The sequence below is a fragment of the Pelobates fuscus genome, chromosome 1 (genome assembly GCF_036172605.1).
Source record: "Pelobates fuscus isolate aPelFus1 chromosome 1, aPelFus1.pri, whole genome shotgun sequence".
Taxonomy (NCBI): Eukaryota; Metazoa; Chordata; class Amphibia; order Anura; family Pelobatidae; genus Pelobates; species Pelobates fuscus.
This window is the reverse complement of record NC_086317.1, coordinates 125,446,954-125,473,054: the sequence shown is the minus strand read 5'-3', so window position 1 is coordinate 125,473,054 and position 26,101 is coordinate 125,446,954. Positions and strand designations below refer to the sequence as shown.

The following is a 26,101-nucleotide window of genomic DNA, read 5'->3' as shown; positions in this document are numbered from 1 at the left end:
GAAGCAAGGATCTGGTAACCAGAAGACAGGAATAGGATTAGATGGGGGTAGGATGCAAGCACCAGAACAGAGCAATGACCAAAAAGAGAGGAACACTGGGCCTTTGAAATACTTAGCACGGGCTGAAGCACACTCACTGCTTTGAATGGCTGTGCAGGGTCAATTAGGAGGCATCTCCCTAGCATCATGGGCTTGTCAATATGGAAACCCACAGACAATGAGATTATGCTGGAGCTAGGGACTGATGAAGCTCCTCAGGGAGCATATTACTAGCTGAAAAATATTTTTTGTACCCTTTATAAATTTCACTTGACATTGCCTCTCACTCAATAGAGGCTCATGTCACCTGTCTGCTCCCACCAGTGGAAGTATATCTAGGTCAGATAGAGCCAGGTATTTATAAGATCAGTTAGTTAATCCAGTCATTTAGAGAAAAAGTGAACCTTAGAAATTCTTATCAGTATAACACTGCATCTATTTACACATTATACAAACAGGACTAGCAATGTTGAGTCAAACGCTTGGGTGAAATATCTCCTACTTAGCTCAACTTAATTGGACCAAGTATGGCACAATCAGGGCTATTCAATAAAGTGAGAATTCAAAGTGAATATTGATTTTGAGGTCAAAATATCAAAACTGCAAAATCCTCCAAGTCAGCTATGCTTTTCATTCAACTACTCTGGCTTAAATTTTAAATTTACTTTGAACTCTAGTGAATTACCAGTATGAGCAGCCAGGTGTAATGTTTGTTGGCTTTTAATCTTTTTTTCATCTCCTTATTCAAACATCAGAAATAAAGTCATTATTTAAAAGTGACCTGAGAGAATGTGATAAAATAAACAGAGTTAAACTTGGAATAAAGCCCAGGAGATAGAAAAAGACTCCAAAATGCCTGCATAAGGCAGGGAAAAGAAACTGGTGGGATGATGGGAGGTAGAAATGAAACATAAGATAGATTGAAGAAGACATGAAATAGAAAACAAAATGGTAAGTTGGAAAAATGGAAAATATATACTGTAAAACTAGGAAACAGACTACAGAAAGAAACAAAAATCTGATTAAAGAAGAAAAAAAGCGGGAAAAAAGGTCTAAATCCTAGGGGGGAGAAACAGGACAGTTGGGCTGAGGATCATAGGGGATTTGTTGTTATAAAACAGAAAAGTAACAGATACACTTAAGGTGTTCTGTTGTTCAGAGGGTTGTATCATGGGTAACTTAAAGGGAATAACCATAACTTAGAACAGTAATATAGATACAGAGAAGGTAAAATCACACCAGTGGATCAGACCTTAGCAAGTTACCACAATTATAAAATCACTTGATCAAGGTAAGGACACGTGAAGAAATACCCCACTAGGAGGCCCAACTCCAATAAAGGTAACCAAAAGTTACTAAACAATTACTCTTATTTGAGAAAAGATTAGTAAAAAACACTGTATTAGGAGAGCAGACGTGCACTAGCAAAGCTCCGCACCAACAAGCCTGAAATAAGCGAATTATACACCTTCTCCACACAAATTCAACCTCCACTGAGGTACACAAAGATGGGGAAGAAAGCCAAGCATCAAGGAGCAACAAAAACAATGGGTACGCGCGACATTGGGGACCTTCTCCTCCGGCCTGCAAAGGCCCAGAGCCTCACCGCGCCAAAACAATATGGCGACGCAGCCTCGGCCTCCTCCGAGGAACGCAACATGGACGAGCTGGATGAATTCCCAACATCGGGGGGTCTCTATCACCCCTCCTCCGACGAGGACAGCGAACTGCCCTCCATGAAGGGGGACATCAAGGCCTTACTCTGCAACCTCCGCAAACTGTTTGCTGCAGACGTCGCCATACTGCGAGAAGAAATACGTAGTGTGGAGGGGCGAGTTAAGATTATAGAGGAAAGCTCGCAGGACCACAACGCACGCTGTACACAGCTGGAGGCCCAGAACGCTGACCTACAGCGCACTCAGACTCAGCTTAATAACCGTTTGGATGCACTTGAGGACCGGAACAGGAGCAGAAATATAAAGATCAGGGGAATCCCGGAGACGGTGTCCCCAGGTGAATTACTGCCATACATTCGGAGGCTCCTCAATTCCCTACTCACGCCACAACAGGCAAAAATGGCTACGATCGAGGGGATATATCGCATACCGAGGGCACGGCTTCACCCTCTGCCGCATTTAAGGCACAAAGGGTCAACCGCCAGTCAACAGGCACCTGAGACCGGGTGGCACAAACAGGGACACTCGCCGCCGCTGAGGGGTGAACCCCCAACTACAGCATAATGCTCACTGTCAGAACTGGTACCTGGCTATTGTTTATGCTGGCTGTTCCTGCTGGTGGCCTCTCTATTTTTCTTATTTGTTTATTATCTATTTCTTTTATTTCTTATATATGATTAGTTGTTCTATTGTCCTTTTTTGTACTACCGTTAACAATGTGGATTGATAGCAGCTAGGGCGACATCTAATCCTAAACGACCCCCGCGGCAGACCTTAAACGAGGCTAAATCGTGATCCTAGCTTAACCCCAACCCCAAATCTAGCCAGATGAAACACCTGCACACTAAGGGGGGGGGGGGGGGGGTTAACACGACACCGACTCACCTTTGCTGTCCTGAAACCTCGACCACATAGCCCCCAACATAAGAGTACACCACCTCTCGCAAAATAACGTTACTCCTGCGGACTAGACGACTACACATATTAACGAATTAGCCCCCAAAATTCTTATATGTCTTATATAGCCTTACCTGCTCCGCGCCTTAAGCCGGCATTATTTGCTACTCCTAAGAGGAAAACTCAAAAGTGCAATGAGATATGAACCTAGTTAATAATCCTGTTAAAAACCTAAAGCATATTATATATAGCATCTCCTGCTAAGCGCCCTACGCCGACAATATTTGCTACTCCTGAGAGGAAAACTCTAATGTATAATGTCTTATGAACCTAGTTAATACTCCCGCTAAAAAACTAATGCATGTCATATATAGCATAACATGATATGAGCCTTAGACCGACATTATGTGCTACTCCAGAAAGGAAAACTCTAATGTACAAAGTGTTATGAACCTAGTTAATAATTCTGTTTAAAGACCAATACATGTCATGTATAGCCTTACCTGCTGTGCGCCTTAGGCCGACTTTATATGCTACTACTGAGAGAAAAACTATATTGTACAACGTGATCAGAACCTGGTTAACAATCTTGATAAAAACGAATACATACCATGTGTAGCCTACCTGCTGTGCGCCTTAGGCCGACATTATGTGCTACTCCTGAGAGTAAAACTCTAGTGAACAACGAGTTATGAACCTAATTGACAATTCTATTAAAAACTAATACTTGTCATGTATAGCCTTACCTGCTGTGCGCCTTAGGCCGACATTATATCCTACTCCTGAGAGAAAATCTCTATTGTACAACGTGATAAGAACCTAGTTAACAATCTTGATAAAAACGAATACATACCATGTGTAGCCTTACCTGCTGTGCGCCTTAGGCCGACATTATGTGCTACTCCTGAGAGTAAAACTCTAATGAACAACGAGTTATGAACCCAATTGACAATTCTGTTAAAAACTAATAAATGTCATGTATAGCCTTACCTGCTGAGCGCCTTAGGCCGACATTATATGCTACTCCTGAGAGGAAAAACTCTAATGTACAAAGGGATAAGACCCAAGCTAACAACCCTGATAAAAACCATTGCATGTCACATATAGCCTTACCTGCTCTGTGCCTTAAGCCGACACTATTTGCCACTCATGAGAGACAAACCCTAAGGTACAAAGTGTTATGAACCTAGTTTAATAATTCTGTTAAAAACTGATGCATATTATATGTGGCTTTACCTGCTATGCGCCTTAAGCCGACATTATTTGCCACTCCTGAGAGGAAAAATTGAATGTACAACGTGTTATGAACCAAGTTATAAACCCTGTCTTAAAAACTAATGTATGTCATATATAGCGTTTCCTGCTATCCGCCGTCAGCTGACATCATGGCTGTTCCTGAGAGAAAAAAGCTAATATTAAATATTACCAAAAAGTGCAGCACTATCAAATGCATTGTTAAGTACTGTTATATTGCTTGTCTGTCGATGCTGTTGGGGCATGGACGGAATGTTTGTAAACCATATGCACACAAAAATAAATAATAAAAAAAAACCAAAAAAACACTGTATTAGTTAAATCCACAAAAGGATTAAAAATAGCCACATATAATAATAAGTGCAAACACAAAATTCCAAATCAAACAAGTGTTACGTGAAAAAGTGTGTGCAAAATAAAACTGATGAGCTGAAAGGTAAGTGGAATTGAGTATCTGATGACTAGATATAATCATTAGTCCTGCAAGTGTATTGTGAATTTCAGAATATGCTCCACTGTATCTAGTTTCTATAATGCATTGAAGTGAAAGAGATCCAACTCTGTAACAATTGCCAGTGTGGTGCAACATTGTAGCAGATAAGTCACAGTGTAGGGTTGGCCAGAGTCAGCATCAATTTTGTGCAAAATCAGTATAAAAGTCATTCAATCCCGAAGGAAAAAAGGAGAGACTAATTAATAATCACAAAGGGAAAACAATGAGATACTAGTTAGTTTTTTTTTTTTTATTTTGCACTCACTTTTTCACGGTACCCATGTTGGATTTTGTCACCCGAAACCCCATAGGAAAGCATCATACAATGCGAAAGCATCATACAATGAGAATGCGGCCATTGAGGAGCAGAGACAGAGACAGAACCAGCACCAGCACCAAGGGACATCAGCTCCGGAATCAGGTAAGTGACAGAAGGGGTTTTTAACCCCTTCTGCACCACAAGGGGAAGAGGGGGTGTGATGGAGGGAGCTATACTGCCAGCAACACAACTTTATTTTCTAGGCACTACAGTTTCGCTATAAATGTTTAAATGACAAAGATAATTGAGACTTCAAGTAAAGATCAGTAAACAATTTAAATACACATGTTTAGAAAGGGCAAGACTTTAAATGTGTTGTGTAATTCATTTCATGAAATTTTTAGTTTAGATGTGCTTGTCTGAAATTAGTTCCAATACAAAGGGTAATTTTATGCTTAGCTATTTCAATATGAGTAATAGCATACTCCTTACCAGTCCTTCGCTTGGCTTGATGTTAGAGAGCTGTATTACTTCCAGATGAGCAGACTGGGAAACCAGTGGGTCAGATGAGAGTGAGATAATGTGATCACAAACGCCACATAGGGTTTTGCACTGTAAGCGAAAAACAAAAGCAAACAATTATTAGAAATATAAAACGTGAGTAGACATAGCATTGCATATGAGGACTGATGATGACCTAAGCATGTATCTGTTGAGTTAAAAACAAATTCTAATGGTAAACAGTATCTAAAATAATGAAAAACTATAGGTTTTAATACCAACCTTAATAAGATAAAAAGTATAAAACAAGGAACAGAACCACATCAAGATAAAACAATCATTATCATTTAAAGTAAAATATGTACTATAGACTGTGTATATTAAAGGGTTACTGTAACCCAGTTTTCCCCTTATAATTCCCTAGCCACAAATGTCCACCCCCATTTTTAGCTGAAAATCTGTTCAAAAAAGCAGTAAACTCAGCTGGAATCCTGCGCCAAGTGAAGAAGCATTTGATGGGACTGCAGCATTTGATTGGACTGTTTCCCTGGCTCTGAGGGTATGCACATGCTCTGAGCCGGGAAGGGAGGAAGGAAAGGAGGGAGAGGAGAGCCAGGTGTCACTTGCAGGCAGTGCCCCTCCCCCCTAGCGCTGCCTACAGTGGAGAAACTGATCACATCTGTCACCAGCAAAAGTGGTGATAGTGGTTGGAGTAGCTCTTTAAGCCATGAGATTCATTGAAAAGAGGTATTCATTTATACATTATATCATAATACATAATATGGATACATTTCATGTAATGTTTTATTTTCAATAAAAAAAACATTTTTTTTAAGAATTCCATATATATATATACACATAGACACAAAAACATACACACAATTTTCAGTGATAAGTGTATGTATCAATTATGCATAAATGTAATCAACAAAGCAACATCAGAAATACATTGAGAATGCAAATGTGAGAAGATATTAGCACTCAAAGTATTTGACAGGAAAAAACTAGGCTTCAACAAAATAGTGTCTTTCACACACAGTCTATACACTCAGGCTTATAACATATGTTTTGGGCAACTTACATGTGGTATGGCAGTTCAAATGACTGCTTTCAAAGATAAAGGTTAATTATCATCTGGGAAAGTAGGTGTTGCATTCGATATACAGAGGTAATTTGATATAATGAACTATTAATACTTTTATCTTCCTTGCTTTGCATTCATAGAATCTACCTAATAAGAGCCTCCGGCGTGCAATCAGACAGAGCTTTAACTTTATAATAGATATTTAACACCATACAAAGATTACTGATCTTATCTTAAATCAGTTTAACAAAAAATATAGGATAGAAGAGAAGTCAGTAGCCACCCATTGCTCATGGCTCCAAAAGATACTGCTGAACGATATGGTGACTATATTGCATAGCTTGTTTCAGTGTGAAGTGAAGTAAGGTTTTGTTTATGTATAGTACACAAACACATTGACCCCTTAACAATGTTAGGGCGTGCTAAGACGTTAGAGCAGCATCGCACTTTAAAGACTATCTGACTCTCCTTCCAGCCCGCCGACCCATCCAGCATGCCGATTACAGTCAAGGCAGTCCCCTTGCAGCCAATGCTGGCAACCCGTGTCAAGTGATTGCAGTGACAGCCTGTCACTGCGATCACTGTTACAATATTCATTGTAAATTGTTCTCTGAGTTATAGTGCCCCAAATTGTTAAAAACAAGTTTACAAAAAAAAATAAATCAAAATCTACATTTTTTTCAGCCCTTTCGGTGCTGACCAGCTTGGAAAATACTACACTTTTTTTTTTTAGATTTTATTCATCTTAAATTATGTTTTAACCCCTTAAGGACCAAACTTCTGGAATAAAAGGGAGTCATGACATGTCACACATGTCATGTGTCCTTAAGGGGTTAAATATAAACATTTATATATGTGAAATTAAACAACTAATTAAACAAATTATGATTGAACAAACATAGTTAAAATTCTAGGTTTGTTTTGGTTCAGAACTTGCATAATTTCTTAAGGGGTTAATAATGCTTCTTTAGTCTGGTTTCAGCAAAATTTAATGTATTTGATTTATGTACGGGTTTGGCCAAAATTCAGAGAAGGATTTGACAGGTAAATATATATATTTTTTTGTTTAGTTTTTTGCAGTACATAATATAATTGAGTCTTGGGAGATTTATCATGGGTAATTGCAAGATGGAACAACAAGTAAAAATAGTGGATATTTATTGGTGTGATATCAGGAACTGGTTGAAATGTTTTATGTCCTTTAGTGGAGAAGTATCGTGGAATGTGGTTTGAACAGGATGGGACTGCTGCCCATACAGCCAGGGACACAATGGACCTTCTGAGACAACTGTTTTGTGAGCGTATCATTTCAAGAAATTCCCAGATTAATTGGCTGCCACCTACTCCTGACTTTGCAGCTCCCGATTGCTCCCTGCTTGGATAACTGAAGGATCGGGTGTACGTGAACTAACTGTATACACTTGAGCAGCTCAAGGAGAATATTTGTGCAGAAATTTGAGCACTAGTGCCTTACACATTAACTAATGTTATAAACAATGCAATCTAAAGAGCCCAACTTTGTGAAGTGGCAAATGGTCCTCATTTAAAAGATGTAATATTTTCTTGTGTTACGCATTCGTTCTATGTTAAATCATTGAAATTAGTTCATTAATTAAAAAAAAACAAAAAAAAACACGTTATTGACTCTTTAAACCCTAGTCTGAATTTTGGCCAACCCTGTATATATATATATAATATAATGCTATATAATACTGTACATACAACTCAAAATTACTTCTACGTTCAAAATAAATTCTGATTACCTACATGTGATGTACAGTACAGGGAATTTAAGTGCTAACAGAGCAAACAAAGGACAGTGCGAGTTTAGACAGAAAGCTATTTTGTAGCAAACTTACAAAAGAGGAGCAGCAAACATGGACGAGTAAAATGTGTCTACTATTTGTTCCAATGTTGTGTACAATACAATTATTCTTTAAAAAAAAAAAAAAAAACCAACAATAATAATAATCCTTATTGGAATGCATCCAAGTGAATAAGACATCATTAGGTTTTCTGGAGTGAAAGTCGGTGAGGATTTAAAGGCTTATAAGTGTGTTCCATTAAGCTTTGAAAGAAGAAGACTGATATTCCACCTTTTGTGTGTTTCTGGTCCGACTTCCTTTAATATGAAACCAAAATATGGGTCAATCCAACTATAGGGAAATAAAAAGTAACATAGTGCAACTCTGTTTGATATATGTGTAATAGTGATATGTGCCAAATGGATCACTCACACTTTTTCTGTAAAAACAGGGCGTATCACAACTCCTTGTTGTTCTCAGGTATTTCTCTGATTTCAAAATTATTCAATCTCATCAATGGAGAAAAATACAAGAAGAAAAGACATCCAAAACAAAAAAATAGAAAGGCTTGTGCAAAGTACAAAAAGCATTTATTACTTACACATAGGTAAGAATCAATCAGCATAGGATAAAAACTGCCCACAATGTGTCCAACGCGTTTCTATGTTACTTTTTATTTCCCTATAGTTGGATTGACCCATATTTTGGTTTCATGTTTATATGGAAGATCTGAGGATATCTTCGGGTTAAAATCTACTATTTAGAGGAAAGTCTTTTTATTTATTTATAACACCTGGTGTTATGTCACATTGGTGAAATTGTATTACCACAAAGCTATACAGTGAAAGGGTTTTACATAGTTACATAGTTACATAGCTGAAAAGAGACGTGCGTCCATCAAGTTCAGCCTTCCTCACATATGCTTTTGCTGTTGATCCAAAAGAAGGCAAAAAACCCAGTCTGAAGCGCTTCCAATTTTGCAACAAACTAGGAAAAAATTCCTTCTTGACCCCAAAATAGCAGTCAGATGTCTCCTTGGATCAAGCAGCTATTAGCCCACTAATTAGAAATTGTATCCCTGTATGTTATGTTTTTGCAAGTATTTATCCAATTGCAACTTAAACATCTGTATGGACTCTGACAAAACCACCTCTTCCGGCAATGAATTCCATATCCTTATTGCTCTTACTGTAAAAAAACCTTTTCTTTGCCTTAGATGAAATCTCCTTTCTTCAAGCCTAAATGTGTGGCCTCGTGTCCTATGTATAGCCCTGTTTATGAATAGATTTCCAGATAATGGTTTGTACTGGCCCCGAATATATTTTTATAATGTTATCATATCCCCTCTAAGGCGCCATTTTTCCAAACTGAAGAGATTTACATTTTTTAACCTTTCTTCATAACTAAAATGCTCCATTCCTTTTATCAATTTTGTAGCTCGTCTCTGCACTTTTTCTAGTGCCATAATATCCTTCTTTAGGTGCCCAAAATTGCACAGCATATTCAAGGTGTGGTCTTACCAGCGATTTATAAAGAGGCAAAATTATATTTTCATCTCGAGAATTTATGCCCCTATTTATACATGACAAAACCTTACTGGCCTTAGCAACGGCAGATTGACATTGCATATTGCTACCTAATTTGTTGTCTATAACAATTCCCAAATCCTTCTCGTGTGTGGTTATCCCTAGTTCACTACCATTTAGGGTGTAAATTGCTTGTGCATGCTTAACCCCGAAGTGCATAACTTTGCATTTTTCTACGTTAAATTTCATCTGCCATTTTAGTGCCCAGTCCCCCAATCTATCCAAATCCCTCTGCAGCAAGGCAATATCCTGCTCACATTTTATTACTTTACAAAGTTTTGTGTCATCTGCAAACACTGATACATGGCTTTCAATGCCCATTTCAAGATCATTTATAAATATGTTAAATAGAAGCGGTCCCAAAACAGAACCCTGAGGGACACCACTTACCACTTTTGTCCAGCTTGAAAATTTACCATTTATGACAACTCGCTGTACTCTATCCTTAACCCCTTAAGGACACATGACATGTGTGACATGTCATGATTCCCTTTTATTCCAGAAGTTTGGTCCTTAAGGGGTTAAGCCAATGTTCTACCCAAGAACAAGAATAATTATCTAGACCAATTTATTTTAGTTTGAAGACTAACCTATTGTGAGGAACCGTATCAAATGCCTTGGCAAAATCCAAGTAGATCACATCCACTGCAACACCCTGATCTATACTTCTACTTACTTCTTCGTAGAATGCAATTAGGTTAGTTTGACATGACCTGTGCTTCATAAAACCATGCTGATTATTGCTAATAACACAGTTCTTCCCAATGAATATTAACCCTTAATAGCCGTTCAAATAATTTCCCAGTCACAGAAGTTAAGCTCACAGGTCTATAATTTCCAGGCAAGGATTTTGTATTTTGTTTTCCTTTAATATGATAAAGAAGAGCCACACAACAAAAAAAAAGCTTCTGACATCCAGTTAATTGTGTAAGCTGAGGCATAAACTAAGGTCTATGTAAGGATCTTTCTAGATGTCAAGTTGTGTATGAGATCCAGCACACAAAGTATAGGTCATAGGACTTGTGCAAGGCAAAAAGTGTCCTTTCTTCAAATTGATTAATCAGAAAAACGTTTTGATTCTTCCAAACCAATTTTCGTCCAAGTGGTGATTTTGTTTAGATGAGTTTTGGCCATGCAATATTTTCAGGTAAACAAAAATGGCATGAAAAAGTGCCTATTGGTATACTGCCAAAGTGGCAACAATGTTGCGTGGCCCAATGGCTATAAATCCCAGTAATTTTTGCAAAGCCAACTATGAGTTGTCAAACTTGTCATATTCATTATATTATTATTATTATTATTATTATTATTATTAAGCCATGTCTGTATAAAAAGGCATTTTTAAAAAGGGGGAGTCATTTAGATTTAAAAAAGAGGAACTTGGGGAGATTGAACTTGAGGAAGGTTATTTGCTTAATCAGTTGCGGATACATTTGTGAGCATTCATTTTCTCCCACCAAACTGCCAAGGGCCTCTGCCCAATATGCAGATGCTCCACTATGCTGTGTTGTGGTTATGCTGCTGTGGGAGTAGCAGACTTGTCAGGTTCAATCTAAACATCTCTCTCAACCAGCATGCCTCTTGTTTGCTGCAATTCACAGACCTGTCAATAAGTCTGTTCTTCATGTATGTCAGGCTATTGAATTAATGCTATACTATTTAGGTTGGATCTCTTCTACCACTACTACCATATACAAACAATGTGGTGTGCCATCAAGGAGAGGAAGGCATGTTGGCGAGGAGTGAAGGGCATAGACCCACCCCATAGCCAGCACCCTCTTCAATATTACCTCGCAGAAGCAGTACAGTGATGGGACTATCGTCCTGCTAAAAGTGGTGAGAGAATGATATATTGCAGAGCAAGGGCCTGTACCATTTTCTTAAAGGGACACTCCAAACACACCTAAAGCACTTAAGCTTACTGAGGCGCTCTACGTGTGAAGAGTGTGTCCTCTTTTTTTCATTTGACAAAGATTTCAATAGAAAATGGCACTTTTATAAATTAATCTTGTAACACCCACTGGCTGTCAATCAAACAGCAGGTCCTGCTACTTCCTGGCTTGTTTAGCTCAGTGGAGCTAAACGCAAGTGGCAGGCAATTGCCCAGAGCACTGGCCTTGCAAAAACGTCTCAATGATATTTAACTCACCTCGATCACTTCAATACACTGGGGAATAATAGTGCTTGGAGTCATCCTTTAAATCTTACTGATTAAAGTAATTTTTTGTTGTTGTTGATGGCAAGCATTCTTTACTATGTATATTTCAAACAAATGATACCTTTCATGATGTAAAGTATTTCATGTTCTATATATTTGCTTATATTGTCATCTTTCTCTGGTAGCTTAGTGAGTGGTCAGTTCACTAAAGTTCATATTTAATAAAAAATAATAAATTTTACTTTGACACATATTCCATTACTGAATAGTATTTAAAATCTATTCTTTTTTTTTTTTAATTCTTTATTTTTGAGTGCATGCATAGACAATATAGCTCACTCTGCCACAACAGCGTTCGTAAGCATAGACATTTCGTATTGATGTTACATTTATGGCATTTGAACAGTGCACATTTTTGTATATAGATGCATGAACAGAGCATATATTTATATTGGTTAGGCATTACATTTAAATGTACTAGCTTAATCTACGCTTTATATGAAGAGTATGCATGCTAATCAAGTACAGTGCTTGCAAGTTAACTGTGGGAAACATAAAGTGAGGGCATTGCTAGTTATGCTAGGTTATGATATAGGTTCCTGACGTCTATTCCGCTGTGTTGCCGGTACCTAGCTAGTTTGACTGTATAGATAGGCATATCTCTTATGAGTTACTCAACACAAGTTAAGGTCGCATTAGGTGGACGACATAGTTTAACATGAAAGGATATGGCATGCGATTAATATTCAGGCAAATTTACGCTGTAAAAACATGTTATAACATTAACATCATTCGTCTGTCTCAGGGAGGTCAGGCTTGAAAATATTGCGGGACATAGTCCTCTATGACTGCATAGATGTGGTTGCGTGACAGCAGTCCAGGCCGCCGTGCAGCAGTGAGAGTTAGTGAAAGTCAGCCTACACCTGTAGTCGGCACCGGCAGGGCACATACCGAAAAGTCCCATGGGGCCTTGGCGTCGCGGATCATGGATGCTGCAGGGACTCCTCCATTGCCTCCCGGTCCGGTGTGAGTTAACCCATCATCAGCCTATACCAGACATAGGCAACCTTTGGCACTTCAGATATTTTGGGCTACACCTCCCATGATGCTTTGCCAGCATTATGGGGGACGTAGTAGACAACATATGGAGTGCCGAAGGTTGCCTACCCCTGGCCTACACTGATACTAGGAGTACCCTGGCTCTGTTCCATGGTAATGTTGCAACACTTTACCTCTTACCTGGGGCCACCTTGCGCTGAGCCCATGAGGCTTTTGTAGAGCTGCAAAAGCTGGATGTGAGCATCAACTGAGAGCTCTTGGCTAAGAAATAAAAGTCTGTGCACAGAATATGCACAAAATTGACTTTAGCCAACTCAGAGATGGCTAATAATGCTACCAGATGCAAATGCAGTTACACCTCTCAGGAATAGCCTAAATATCTCTGTATGCACATCATTTCAATACTAAATTCTGTACACATAGACCTACGTCTATCCTCTGTCCGTACTCCCACATCTGATGCTCGCCTCCAAGACTTCTCCAGGGCTGCACCTTTTCTGTGGAACTCCCTTCCTTTCTTTGGTAGACTTTCTCCCATTCTACACTACTTCAAAAAAATCTTTTAAAACACACTTCTTCAGAAAAGCAAATCATTTAAACTGTTAGCGAGTTTTTATTCCCCACTTTCCCCCCTCCACCATGACTCCTCTCCTGCAACTGTCAAAAACAAGTGAATACTTTTCTAGCAACCTATTTCATTACCCCTACTTATACCCTTTGTGTCACTATACCCCACTCCCTCTAGCATGTAAGCTCATTGAGCAGGGCCCTCAACCCCTCTGTTCCTGTGCGTCCATTTGTCTGATTACAGTTACGTGTCTGGTAGTCCACCGATTGTACAGCGCTACGGAATTTTGCTGGCGCTATATAAATAATTAAATAATAAAAAAAACAATAATATTTGCATCATGATCACTTCAAAACACAAGTGGATTATTTAAATCTTGCTGATTAAAGATTGCAAGTTTAAAAGTTTTTTTATGTTAATGGCAAGCATTCTTTAATATTTCTTTTTTCAATCAGTAATGTATTCTGGCCAAGAAGGGTTTGGAATGGTCATTTAATAAAATATTAGTGATATTAGTTTGATGCTCATTTATGTCAACATGTTTAATCAGTGTATACTGCCTTTGTGTAGACAGCTCATTTGTTATCTGAAGAGTCGTGCTTTTCTAAGCCTTGCATGCTGAACAGGCAAAGCACAAAATATGAATGTAAAAGACTTAGGATATTTGTTCACAGGATTATGCATTCAATGAAAAGGAACAAAGAGGAAAAGCAAATTAAAAAAAGAAAAAAAAAAGATTAATCCTGAATAACAATTAGATTCTCGAGAATTAGGACAAAAAATAGGAATTTTGACATTCACTAGACAGTGAAATGTTCATAAAATCTCCAAACGTGCAAACGTCTCCAAACATTCCACTTGTTTCCATGGTAACTTTTTTTCTATATTTGGTACTACAAATTCTTAGCTTAGTGAATTACCCCAGTACGTTGCATGCCCAATAGAAAAAAACAGAGAATGTATGTTCATATCTTAGACAAATACTAATATATGAATGAGACAAATACTGTTCATCAGATAAAAACCAAAGCAAATTAAACATATTTGTCTAAGCAGCAGATTCTGGATTAGAAACTAAGCAGGTTTAACCCCTTAAGGATGGAGGCAATTGTACAAGTTCTGAACCTAAACAAAACCTTGACTTTGAGCTATTTGTCTATTCATCCATAATTTACCGTTTTCATATTGTGCACCCAAACTTATATATAATTTTGTTTAAGAGAAATAGGGCTTTAATTCCACATCAAATATTTATATGTGAAACAATTTAATATGAATAAAATCTCAAAAAAACAGTGTGAGAAATTAAGAAATGTTGTTAGTTTGCAAGTTCTGCATGGCATTTTAACTATGAATGTCATCATACTGTTAGTTTTCACTGCAATAAAATATTTGTGTTCAGTGATGTCTCATGCGTAGAGCAGTAACTATCATGTCCAGTTTTTTTTTTTTTTTTTGGAAAGTTACAGGGTCAAATATAAGATTTGGCCATTTTAGTTTTTACACATTGAAATTTGCCAGATTGGTTATGTTGCCTTTGAGACTGTATGGCAGCCCAGGAACAAAAATTACCCCCATCATGGCATACCATTTGCAAAAGTAGACAACCCAGGGTATTCAAAATTGGGTATGTTCAGTTTTTTTTACTGTAGCCACTTAATCACAATCCCTGACCAAAGTTAGTGTTCATGCTCTTTCACAGATGATATCATCGTCATTATACATTTTACTGCTCTAAAACACTTATATATGTGTTCAGCGATTTTCTAGGGTTTTGGAAACTTACAGGGTCAAATATAAGGCTTGCAAATTAAATTCTCTGGACTTTGTCTGGACTTTCAGGTAGGTTCCATAATATATATTTAAAGGACCACTCTAGTGCCAGGAAAACATACTCGTTTTCCTGGCACTAGAGTACCCTGAGGGTGCCCCCACCCTCAGGGACCCCCTCCCGCCGGGCTCTGGAGAGACGAAGGGGTTAAACTTACCTCTTTTTCCAGCGCCGGGCAGGGAGCTTTCCTCCTCCTCTCCATCTTGATCGCGACGTCATCGGCTGAATGCGCATGCGCGGCAGGAGCCGCGCTCGCATTCAGCCGGTCGCATAGGAAAGCATTTACAATGCTTTCCTATGGACGCTTGCGTGCTCTCACTGTGATTTTCACAGTGAGAATCACGCAAGCGCCTCTAGCGGCTGTCAGTGAGACAGCCACTAGAGGATTTGGAGGCTGGATTAACCCTCATTATAAACATAGCAGTTTCTCTGAAACTGCTATGTTTATAAAAAAAAGGGTTAATCCTAGAGGTACCTGGCACCCAGACCACTTCATTAAGCTGAAGTCGTCTGGGTGCCTAGAGTGGTCCTTTAAGAAAATCTAATAATTATGTAACAATACATAAATATACACGTAGAATGAAAAATTATATAAAAAAAAATTAGATTTTCTCACTACTCCTGGGTGGTATGTTTATTCCTCAATCTCTGGTCCTCTACCAGAGGCCTGGGAGTTTGAGAGTTCTGCGCAGTATCTTAGCTGTTCCTAGAACAGCGATCCTGGAAAGCGATCTTAGATGTCCCACCTGGAATCTGTGGAAGGCACTCTCCCAACTTGGGAGTCACAGCCCTGAGTGCTCCTATCACAACTGGGACTACTACTGCCTTCACTTTCCACATCCTTTCTAGTTCTTCTTTCAGTCCTTGGTATTTCTCCATCTTCTCATGTTCCTTCTCCCTGATGTTAGTCACTGGGTATTGCCACATCCACCACGACTGCAGTCTTCCATTCCTTGTCTATCACCACAATGTCGGGTTGGTTGGCCAGCACTTGCTTGTCTGTCTGGATCTTGAAGTCCCACAGGATCTTAACCCTGTCTTTCTCGACTACCCTTTGTGGTATCTTCCATCTGGACTTAGGTGTCAGGGCTTACCTGAGTTGGGAGTCCAGCAGGCAGAGATATATGCTCACCCTTGCAAGTAAACACAGGCCGAGGTGGTCAGGTAAGAATTCAGTGGTCAGTGTTTTATACCTGGCTAACGAGACCATCAATATCAGGTGTACCAAGAGTGACAGAAGTAATGTCAAATAATGTCCAGCCCCCAGTGCTGGATACAAGACAGGGCTAGATACTGGCATACTAAAGCTGAAAGGTGGCTCAGAGGTAACATAGCAGCCCCAGAACTGCAAGGTACCCAGGTTCAAATTCGCTACTGGGCACTCCTGGGGTGACCTCGTTTGGCACTCTGGAAGTTACGGTGGGAACTGTGACATTAGGCATGTCCAATACATATTCTGTGCAGATGTTTCGGTACACAATCACAGCAACTTGGTTGTGTTTCTGCTAACATCTTGCTACTATGTGCTGGGCTGTCTCAGAGGCCTCTTTACACCTTGGGTCTTGCCTGGTGTGGTAGACTCCAGCTTCTATTGATCTAGTGCTGAGTGCCTGTTCCTGTGCTGTTAGGATTAGTGCCTCAGTGCAGTCTTTCAGTCCTTCCTTTTCCAACCATTCAGGTGTACAGTCTCTGGGTGCTGGATTTCATTCACATCTATCACATCTGTCCCAGGTAGTCAGGCTGTCCCCCTGATTGGATCCGGCAAGGTGGGTGAGTATTTCTGATGCAGGGAGGGCCTGATCGTTGGTGTATACTTTGCCTCTGTAATGGCTTTAAAGTCCTCCTTTTGTAGGACGGCATAGCATGCCCTAACGCCAAGGAGGGTTAATGACAAACATCGTAACCACAGTATATTTGCAGAATTACTCTAAGTTATAGGTTATTAAATTCTAGATGTGATTTGATCATAAAGTGTTTAGAATAAATGTCAAACACGTGGATTCACCAGTGGAACTGACTTACTAGGCGAGTGAGAAAGTAAATCTGTTACAGTGTCACAAAGAATATACCTGGTAAGACTATTTTTTTATAGTAAAGCAAAGATTTGTTAAAATCAGTCATGGTCATTAACAAAACTGAGAATTGCTGAGAATTGACCAGGTAATTGCACGTTTTCGTTCAAAACCATTTTTTCCAATTTCCTTGTTTTTGATGATACATTGCAATTTCTTGATCAACACCGAACACCAACATATAATAAAACCAATCTCTGGTTTAGTGAATAACACTGCCCACCATAACTGATGTAAATTTTATCCATGAATTAAACTACCGTATATACTCGAGTATAAGCCGACCCGAATATAAGCCGAGGCCCCTAATTTTATCCCAAAAAACTGGGGAAACTTATTGACTCGAGTATAAGACTAGGGTGGGAAATGCAGCAGCTACTGGTAAATTTCTAAATAAAATTAGATCCTAAAAAAAATATATTAATTGTTTATTTACAGTGTGTGTATAATGAATGCAGTGTGTGCGTATGTGTGTGTGCGTATGTGTGTGTGTATGAGTGCAGCGTGTGTGTGCATGAATGCAGTGTGTGTGTGTGCATGAATGCAGTGTGTGCAGGGCCGGTGCAAGGATATTTGCCGCCGTAGGCAAAAAAAATTTTGCCGCCCCCTCCCCCCCCCCATATGTCCTGACTTCCCCTCCTCCTCCCTCAGTGGTCCTTACCTCCCCACCCCCGTGTTCCTTCACTCCCCCCCCCCAGTGGTCCTGACTCACCCCTCCCCTAGTGGTCCTTACCCTCCCCTCCCCTAGTGGTCCTTACTTCCCCCTCCCCTCCCATAGTGGTCCTTATCCCACCCCCTCCCTCTCATAGTGGTCCTTATCCCCCTTCTCCCTCCCATAGTGTTCCTTATCCCCCCTATCCCTCCCATAGTGGTCCATATACCCCCCCCCTCCCTCCCATAATGGTCCTTATACCCCCCCTCCCTCCCATAGTGGTCCTTATCCCACCCCCTCCCATAGTGGTCCTTATACCCCCCCTCCCTCCCATAGTGGTCCTTATACCCCCCTCCCTCCAATAGTGGTCCTTATCCCCCCCCTCCCTCCCATAGTGGTCCTTATCCCCCCCTCCCTCCCATAGTGGTCCTTATACCCCCTCCCTCCCATAGTGGTCCTTATACCCCCCCTCCCTCCCATAGTGGTCCTTATCCCCCCCCTCCCTCCCATAGTGGTCCTTACCCCCCCCCCTCCCTCCCATAGTGGTCCTTACACCCCCCCTCCCTCCCATAGCGGTCCTTATACCCCCCTCCCTCCCATAGTGGTCCTTAACCCACCCCCTCCCTCCCATAGTGGTCCTTATACCCCCCCCCCCTCCCATAGTGGTCCTTATACCCCTTTTTTTTATTATTATTAATTTTTTTTTTATTATTTTATTTCTTATTTTATTTATATATTTTTTTTTCGTCCCCCCTCCCTGCTTGATACATGGCAGGGAGGGGGGTTCTCCTTCCCTGGTGGTCCAGTGGTAGTTCAGTGGGGGGGAGAGGGGGGCTGGCAGAGCTGTAACTTACCTGTCCTGCAGCTCCTGTCAGCTCTCTCCTCCTCCGCGCCGTCCGTGCAGCTCCCTCTGTCAGCTCACAGTGTAAGTCTCGCGAGAGCCGCGGCTCTCGCGAGACTTACACTGGGAGCTGACCGAGGTGCTGAACGGACGGCGCGGAGGAGGAGAGAGCTGACAAGAGCTGCAGGAAAGGTAAGTACAGCTCTGACAGCCCCCCTCTCCCCCCAGTCTGTATTATGGCAATGCAAATTGCCATAATACAGACTCTGACTCGAGTATAAGCCGAGTTGGGGTTTTTCAGCCCAAAAAATGGGCTGAAAAACTCGGCTTATACTCGAGTATATACGGTAACTACTTTTTTTAAATTATGAACTAAATGTTACTTAAAAATACACATTGAAACCACAAGTCACACAATGTCAAGTGTTTACCCTAGAAGTAACCGTATGTATACAGAGCCCAGTATCCCTGGCTTCGTTTATTGCAAACCTGTCATATACAAATCATATAGATGAAAATATTTATTTTTGATTTGTAAGTGCAATTTGGTTAGCACAATGAGCAAATGTTAAACCGTGACAAGAACCCATCTTGGATTACACTTTAAAAAGATAGAAACTCCGGCCGGGCCGCCGAGCAGAGCGGCAGCCATCAACACTAGCTCTGGCTCAGAACCGCAAAAAAACTGGCTCAGAACCGCAAAACGCCTAAAGATACTAACCCTAAAGTGCACTGGGAGCTGGGGCAACACCTAAAGTGAGACTCAGGAGCTGAACAACCGCGATGCCTGAATAACAGGTATGACCGCAAAAGGCCTACACACACACACGGAGGCGGCGGAGTCCGTAAGGCGATGGAGGGAGAGAAGAGAGCGTCGTCCCGGCCCGCTACCCCCCTCCCCTGGCCGGCGGGGGTGAACCCGGGCCATGAGTCAGTCCTTCAGAGGCTGGAGGTGGAGGCCCGCACGATGCGGGGAATCAAAATGGCGGATGATTACACGCGGCTGGGACCCGCACTGGGTCACCTGGACCCCCAGGATGCCAGATCCCATAGAAGGACCACTCGGGGCGGCGAACTGCTTGGCAAGGAGCCGGTCTAGGCCCCTGGATTTGGTGGTGGTCCAGGGGCAGATGCCCCCAACTCTGAGAGCCGTGTGGAACCGAGGTGTGCTGGGCCCCCGGCGGACCGGTGGCTGGGGAAGCACGCACCGATGCCAAGCATGTGGCTGGAGAAGGGTGAGGCGAAAAGGGACTGGAGCTGCAGCAGAGGTCAGTAGGGGTTGGGGAGGTGCAGGGGGCGGGAGGAGCCCGCAGACTTTTCAGGGGTGGGAGACTGCCGGACTGTTCCCGACCCTGAGTGCCCACAATGCTTAGGAACTCTCTGATGCATGGCAGGGACGTGCCCTGGGGGAACTGAGGGGGTTTGCCACATGGGGGAAGCTGGGGGGCCCTAGCGGTGAGCAACCAGCTCGACCACCCAAGAAGCCATTCGCCCTGGGCCAGGGGGTCACCCGCAGCGGCGCTGACACGTCACCTCCAGAGAAGGGACTCACCCTTTTTTATGTCTTGAGAACCAAGCACTACAGAGCCCTATGCCACAAACATCGTGACTTCATTTGCTTCCTCAATATGTTCGTCTATATAAAATTTTTTATATATATCTTTTATTTTATTTTATTTTTTTTATTTTTTTTTCACCCGCATGGCACAGCTAGTTAAAGTCTACACCAGACTGACATGCTTTCGGATGTATGCTACTTTTCAATGTGCAATAGCGTATCTATATATTCCTATACCTGCATTGCATAATCCGTTACATTTTGCACCTGATTGAAGTGTTATCAGATTAAAACTGTAGTACAGCCGCATACTACTGTATACTTGCTAACCAGATAGCTCCATTATATATTCTTGCACAGCAGCTTAACAACAACTGTACTCCCTGTGCTAAAAGTTTGAAAGTCATTATTTTTAATATTTGTACACCTAATTCACAGCATGCCTATAGTGCAATTAATAAGACATTGTCATAATGCTAATAGCTATGATGCACTACAGCATCACAATCTCACAGAACCTTGAATATGCATGTGTTTTGTATCCCTTCTTCCCACAATGCCAGAGGATCAAAGAGAGAAGACTTGTTTGTATTGAGTAGCTTGAATTCAATGAAACAGCAAATTATATAATCTCATTTTTTTGAATAGCAACTAATGGCTTATGTTATGCATCTGTCAGAATGTGTTTTTACAGCAACAATTCCTTTTTAAAGCCCAATATTTCAGTTACCATACAAGCGACTCCATTTTGGAAAAAAAGAGGACTATTTTATTTAGGCATACCAAACCGTGACGAATCACGTGAGAATTTGATGCGTTTTTAAAAGAACTAAAACATTCAATAGTCAATAAAATAAATGAATATGAAATAATTCAGACAAAAGTAAAGAATTCCCAGCACTTACCACATGAAGAATTTTGTTTTCTGTTTCATATACTGTACATTCCTGAAGAAAAAAAAAAAAAAGTTACATTAACATAAACACCTCATGACATTTGTGATAGGGCACACATATAAATATACATTGCTGGCCAATGGTTAGGGTGCACTTGCTTAAAAATCAAGTTTTCAATTTTAACTGTGTTTTGGTTGGATTATAATATGCATGTATATGTTGTTATATGGTACATAGCTGTAAACATTTAGCAATAAACATAGTTTCAAAATTGCTTTCTAACCCCTTCACTAGCAAAAATGTGCATGCACATTTTTACTTCCGTTTGCTTTACATAATGAAAGGAAGTCTATAAAGCCTCGCTTACCTTTGGTTATAAGGCATGAATGATTAATTACTTGTAAAGGAACATATTTTTCTACCATAAAACCCATTCCACCCATTTATTGTCTGCAAATTGCTTGCAAATGACAGCTCATCCTTCCTTTAATACAATTACAGACGCTGCAAAGATCATGCAGTCTCTACAGTAATCTCTCACAACCAAAATGTAAACCAAATAATTTCAGTATCTGAAAAGGGACCAAATTAGGTCGTGATTAAAGGAGTAGAATTCCTCTTTCAGGCAATCTAATAGGCAGATTTCAAAATATAATAGCTGTATGACTATTTATTCAATTTTGGTATCTGTCCATTAGATTGTCTGAAAGAGGGATGTTCCTTCTGTTACCTAGACTGAGATAAGTAATTGCACATTTTCACATTTACATTATTTCACTATGAATTGGATTTGTTTTAATAAAGTATGTTCTAATGCAAAGTTTTAACAAAGAAGGTCCCTCTTTTTTCCATTATTTGGAAGTACATATTGTATCCCCCATAACCCTCTTAGAATCACAGACACAGAGACACAATGCAAATTACATTTTTAAAATACCTCTTTAGAAACATATGGGGTAACTGTATTTATCCTAGACTGCACACTCATTTGGACAGGGTCTTCATCTACCTATTGTTTCTGTAACATTTGGTTATTGTCTCATATGTTAAATTCCCCATTTAATGTAAAGCGCTGCGGAATAAGCTTGTGTTATAAATAATAATAATAATAATAATAATAATAATAATCATCAAATGTGGGCATTATGCTGAATTTATGTTCTATTTTTTACAATACAGGGTTTTACAAATACCTATAAGCAGGGTATACCAGAAAAAAAATAATCAAGTGAGGTGCACTCTTCTAATGCTGTAAGTTTGTTTTGGTATACTTTAATATTAACCCCTTCAGGACCGCTGACGGTTCAGGACCGTCATAACGGTCTGGGGCTACTTACCTGATCGCCGTCGGTCCCCCGGCGGCGATCAGTGCTCCTCCCGGTCCAGGGGGACTGCCTGTCTGCCCGGGCAGTCTCCCCTCAGCAGATAAGGACCCTGCGGCCATGTGATCACTCGATCACATGACCGCAATAGGTGTCCATGTGTCTGCCTGCAGGGGGACTGTCTGTGCTGACAGGCAGTCTCCCTGCAAGTGAAAAATCAAAAATAAAGTTAAAAAATAAAGCAATCAGTGTAAAAAAATAATAATATGTATATATATATATATATATATATATATATATGATATATATACATGTATTATATATATATATAATATATGTATATGTATCATATATATAATGTCATACTAAGTGTATTTTTATATATACGTATATTAATATAAAAATAAACTTATATTTATATTACACACAAATATATACAATATATATACTTACTATATATATGGTATATATATATTATTATAAAATACAAATAATATGTTAATAAAATAAATAACAAAAAATAAAAATTATTTTTAATAATTAAAATATATATATATATATATATATATATGCAATTTTATTCTAACAGTATTTTGATATTTATATATATATTTATATCAAAATACACATAGAATGTAATGATATATATATCTATGTATAAATAAATAAATAAAAATAATATACATATGTCCATATACATAATTACATAAATAATTTCATAAATATACACGTAGACGTCAAATATATAAATATGTATATATATTAAAATTCTACGTGCGTATTTATGTAATATTTTTACCTAATTAAGTAATTTTAATGATTGTAATTTGAGGGACCTGCCTGCCAACCCAGGCCGAAAGTCCAGATAATTTAATTTGCTAGCACTGTGTTTAACCCTGTAACTTTCTATGACACCCTAAAACCTGTACATGGGGGTACTGTTTTACTCGGGAGACTTCGCTGAACACAAATATTAGTGTTTCAAAACAGTAAAACATATCACAGCGATGATATTGTCAGTGAAACTGAAGTTTTTTGCATTTTTCACACACAAACAGCACTTTCACTGAGGATATTATTGCTGTGATACATTTTACTGTTCTGATACACTAATATTTGTGTTCAGCGAAGTCTCCTGAGTATAACAGTACCCCACATGTAGAGGTTTTATAGTGTTTGTGAAAGTTACAGGGTCAAATATAAGGCTTGATTTTACTTTTTTTTTTATTGAAATTTGTCAGATTGGTTAGGTTGCCTTTGAGAGCGTATGGTAGCCAAGGAATGAGATTAGCCCCATGATGGCATACCATTTGCAAAAAAAGACAACCCAAGGAACTGCAAATGGGGTATGTTCAGCCTTTTTTAGTAGCCACTTAGTCACAAACACCGGCCAAAGTTAGCGTTTTTTGCATTTTTAACACACAAACAAATATAAATGCTAACTTTGGCCAGTGTTTGTGACTAGGTGGCTACTAAAAAAAACTGGACATACCCAATTTTGAATACCCTGGGTTGTCTACTTTAAAAAAATATGTACATGTTAGGTGTGTTTCGGGGATTTATGACAGATAACGGTGTTACAATGTCACTATTGATACATTTAAAATATATATATATTGAAACAGCAATTTCCTACTTGTATTTATAGGCCTATAACTTGCAAAAAAAAACAATAAAGCATGTAAACACTGGGTGTTTTTAAACTCGGTACAAAATTTTGAATCTATTTAGCAGTTTTTTTCATTAGCTTTTGTAGATAAGTAAAAGATTTTTCAAGTAAAAGTCCAAAAACATGTTTTTTTTTAATTTTTTTTTTTTTTTTTAAATACAATATATGACATAATACAAATAATGGTATGTAAAGAAAGCCCCTTTTGTCCTGAAAAAAACAATATATAATTTGTATGGGAACCGTAAATGAGAGTGCGGAAAATTACAGCTAAACACAAACACCACAAAAGTGTTAAAACTGCTCTGGTCCTTAACGTACAAAAATCGCAAAAACAGGCCGGTCCTTAAGGGGTTAAGACTATTGAGAGGGGGTACAGTCACATGATATTTTTGTTGCAGCTCATGGTTTGATCACATTCTATTTTGAACACCTACACAAATCACTATTTTACGGTTTTACCTACAAGCAGGGTATTTGACCATTTTTATTTATCTGCTTTCATCACACCTACTGTATGAGAGAAACAGTGTATTCTGCTTTTACACTAATATTTCAGACCATGTCTGGAATATCTCAAAATAAGGAATACTGTTTACTGTCTAAGGTTTTTTCTTATTCCACCAGTATTTCTCTAAAAGATACATGAGTGAATAGTAAATAAAAGAAATTGTATAATTCAATGTTTTTCTGAACAGCAATTGATAGACATTATTTTTGTTGTAACATATGTTACTATGCTAGCTATGCATCCAACATTTGCAGTGGATCTTATGCTCATAGATTTGCAAAAAATAAGTTCTTGGTTGTGAATGGGTTAAAAGAAAATATAATAAAATGGCCTTCGAAAGAAAGAGGATTTCAGTCTCAAGTTCAAGTCGATTAAATGTATGATATGTGAACTGACATAACTAGCAGGGTACCTAATCAATTATTAGCCACTAGCTATTATTAGCAGTAGAGGATCCACAACTTATAGATGAAGGTAGCAGAGGTACAACTATGTCATTATTGAATCTAAGACAGAAGAAAAGGGTAACACATACTCAGCTGAGAAGAGAATGGAGACAGTGTAATTGCTTAAAAATGAAGGTCAATTGCAATAAGACAGTATGTAATTATGTTTAAAAATAAAAGAAGGTCAATATTTAAAAAATACCACAAGGTGTCGGAAAATGTCTGAAACTGCCGTGGGAAAGACCTTCAAATGATCTGAAGAAGCTCGAACTTGTGAGAATTGAACAGGGCCAGGTAATCAAAGGTGACTATGGAATGCGAGAACAAGCTAATTCAAATGACACTTTTGCAAAACCATCAATTAACATATTCCGGTAAATGCCAACAGAAATACAAATGTTTCAACATCAGCTTCACCGATGCTTATGAAGCTGGTCTAACTGAAAATATCACTGGAAACAAAAAATAAACATAGTCGAGAGTAACCAATAATGGGAAAAGTCTTTTATGGGCTACAAACATAGAAACTTGTTTTTTGAAAGGTGGTCTTAAGTCGGATGACCTCAAATTTTACGATTTTATTTTTCCTTCCAACTACTATGATTTGTAAGGTATTTTGTTATAGGTAAAAAAATACAGCTTCAGTTCCATAGCTTAAACATTTCCTTGGGTCGTCAAGCCCAAATTTCAATTTCCTCTAGAAATAATTATTCTATGTACATATGCCCCAAGAGAGTGCTAAAAACAAACAAAAAAAAACACACACACACTTTTCTCACCCATGGCATTTGATTTTATTGTGGAACTCATGCCAAGGCAGCCTACATTAGGTAGGTAGCCAGTCTGACATCATGTGGCTAGTGAAACTTTACGCCTGTTCCTACAGTTTGTAGGATTAACTCCAAATAACTTTGTTTGTGACCT

At 39.2% G+C, this 26,101-nt stretch overlaps 1 protein-coding gene across 1 annotated transcript in view; it reads right to left on the bottom strand.

The window, feature by feature from the left end:
- CNKSR2 (connector enhancer of kinase suppressor of Ras 2) overlaps positions 1-26,101 on the bottom strand; it is a 354,304-nt gene that overhangs the window by 196,291 nt on the left and 131,912 nt on the right. The window contains exons 6-7 of the mRNA XM_063450253.1: positions 21,239-21,280; positions 5,111-5,230 (exon numbers count right to left, since the gene is read on the bottom strand). Of these exons, the coding sequence (XP_063306323.1) occupies positions 5,111-5,230; positions 21,239-21,280 (162 nt within the window). The remainder of the gene's footprint in view (positions 1-5,110; positions 5,231-21,238; positions 21,281-26,101) is intronic.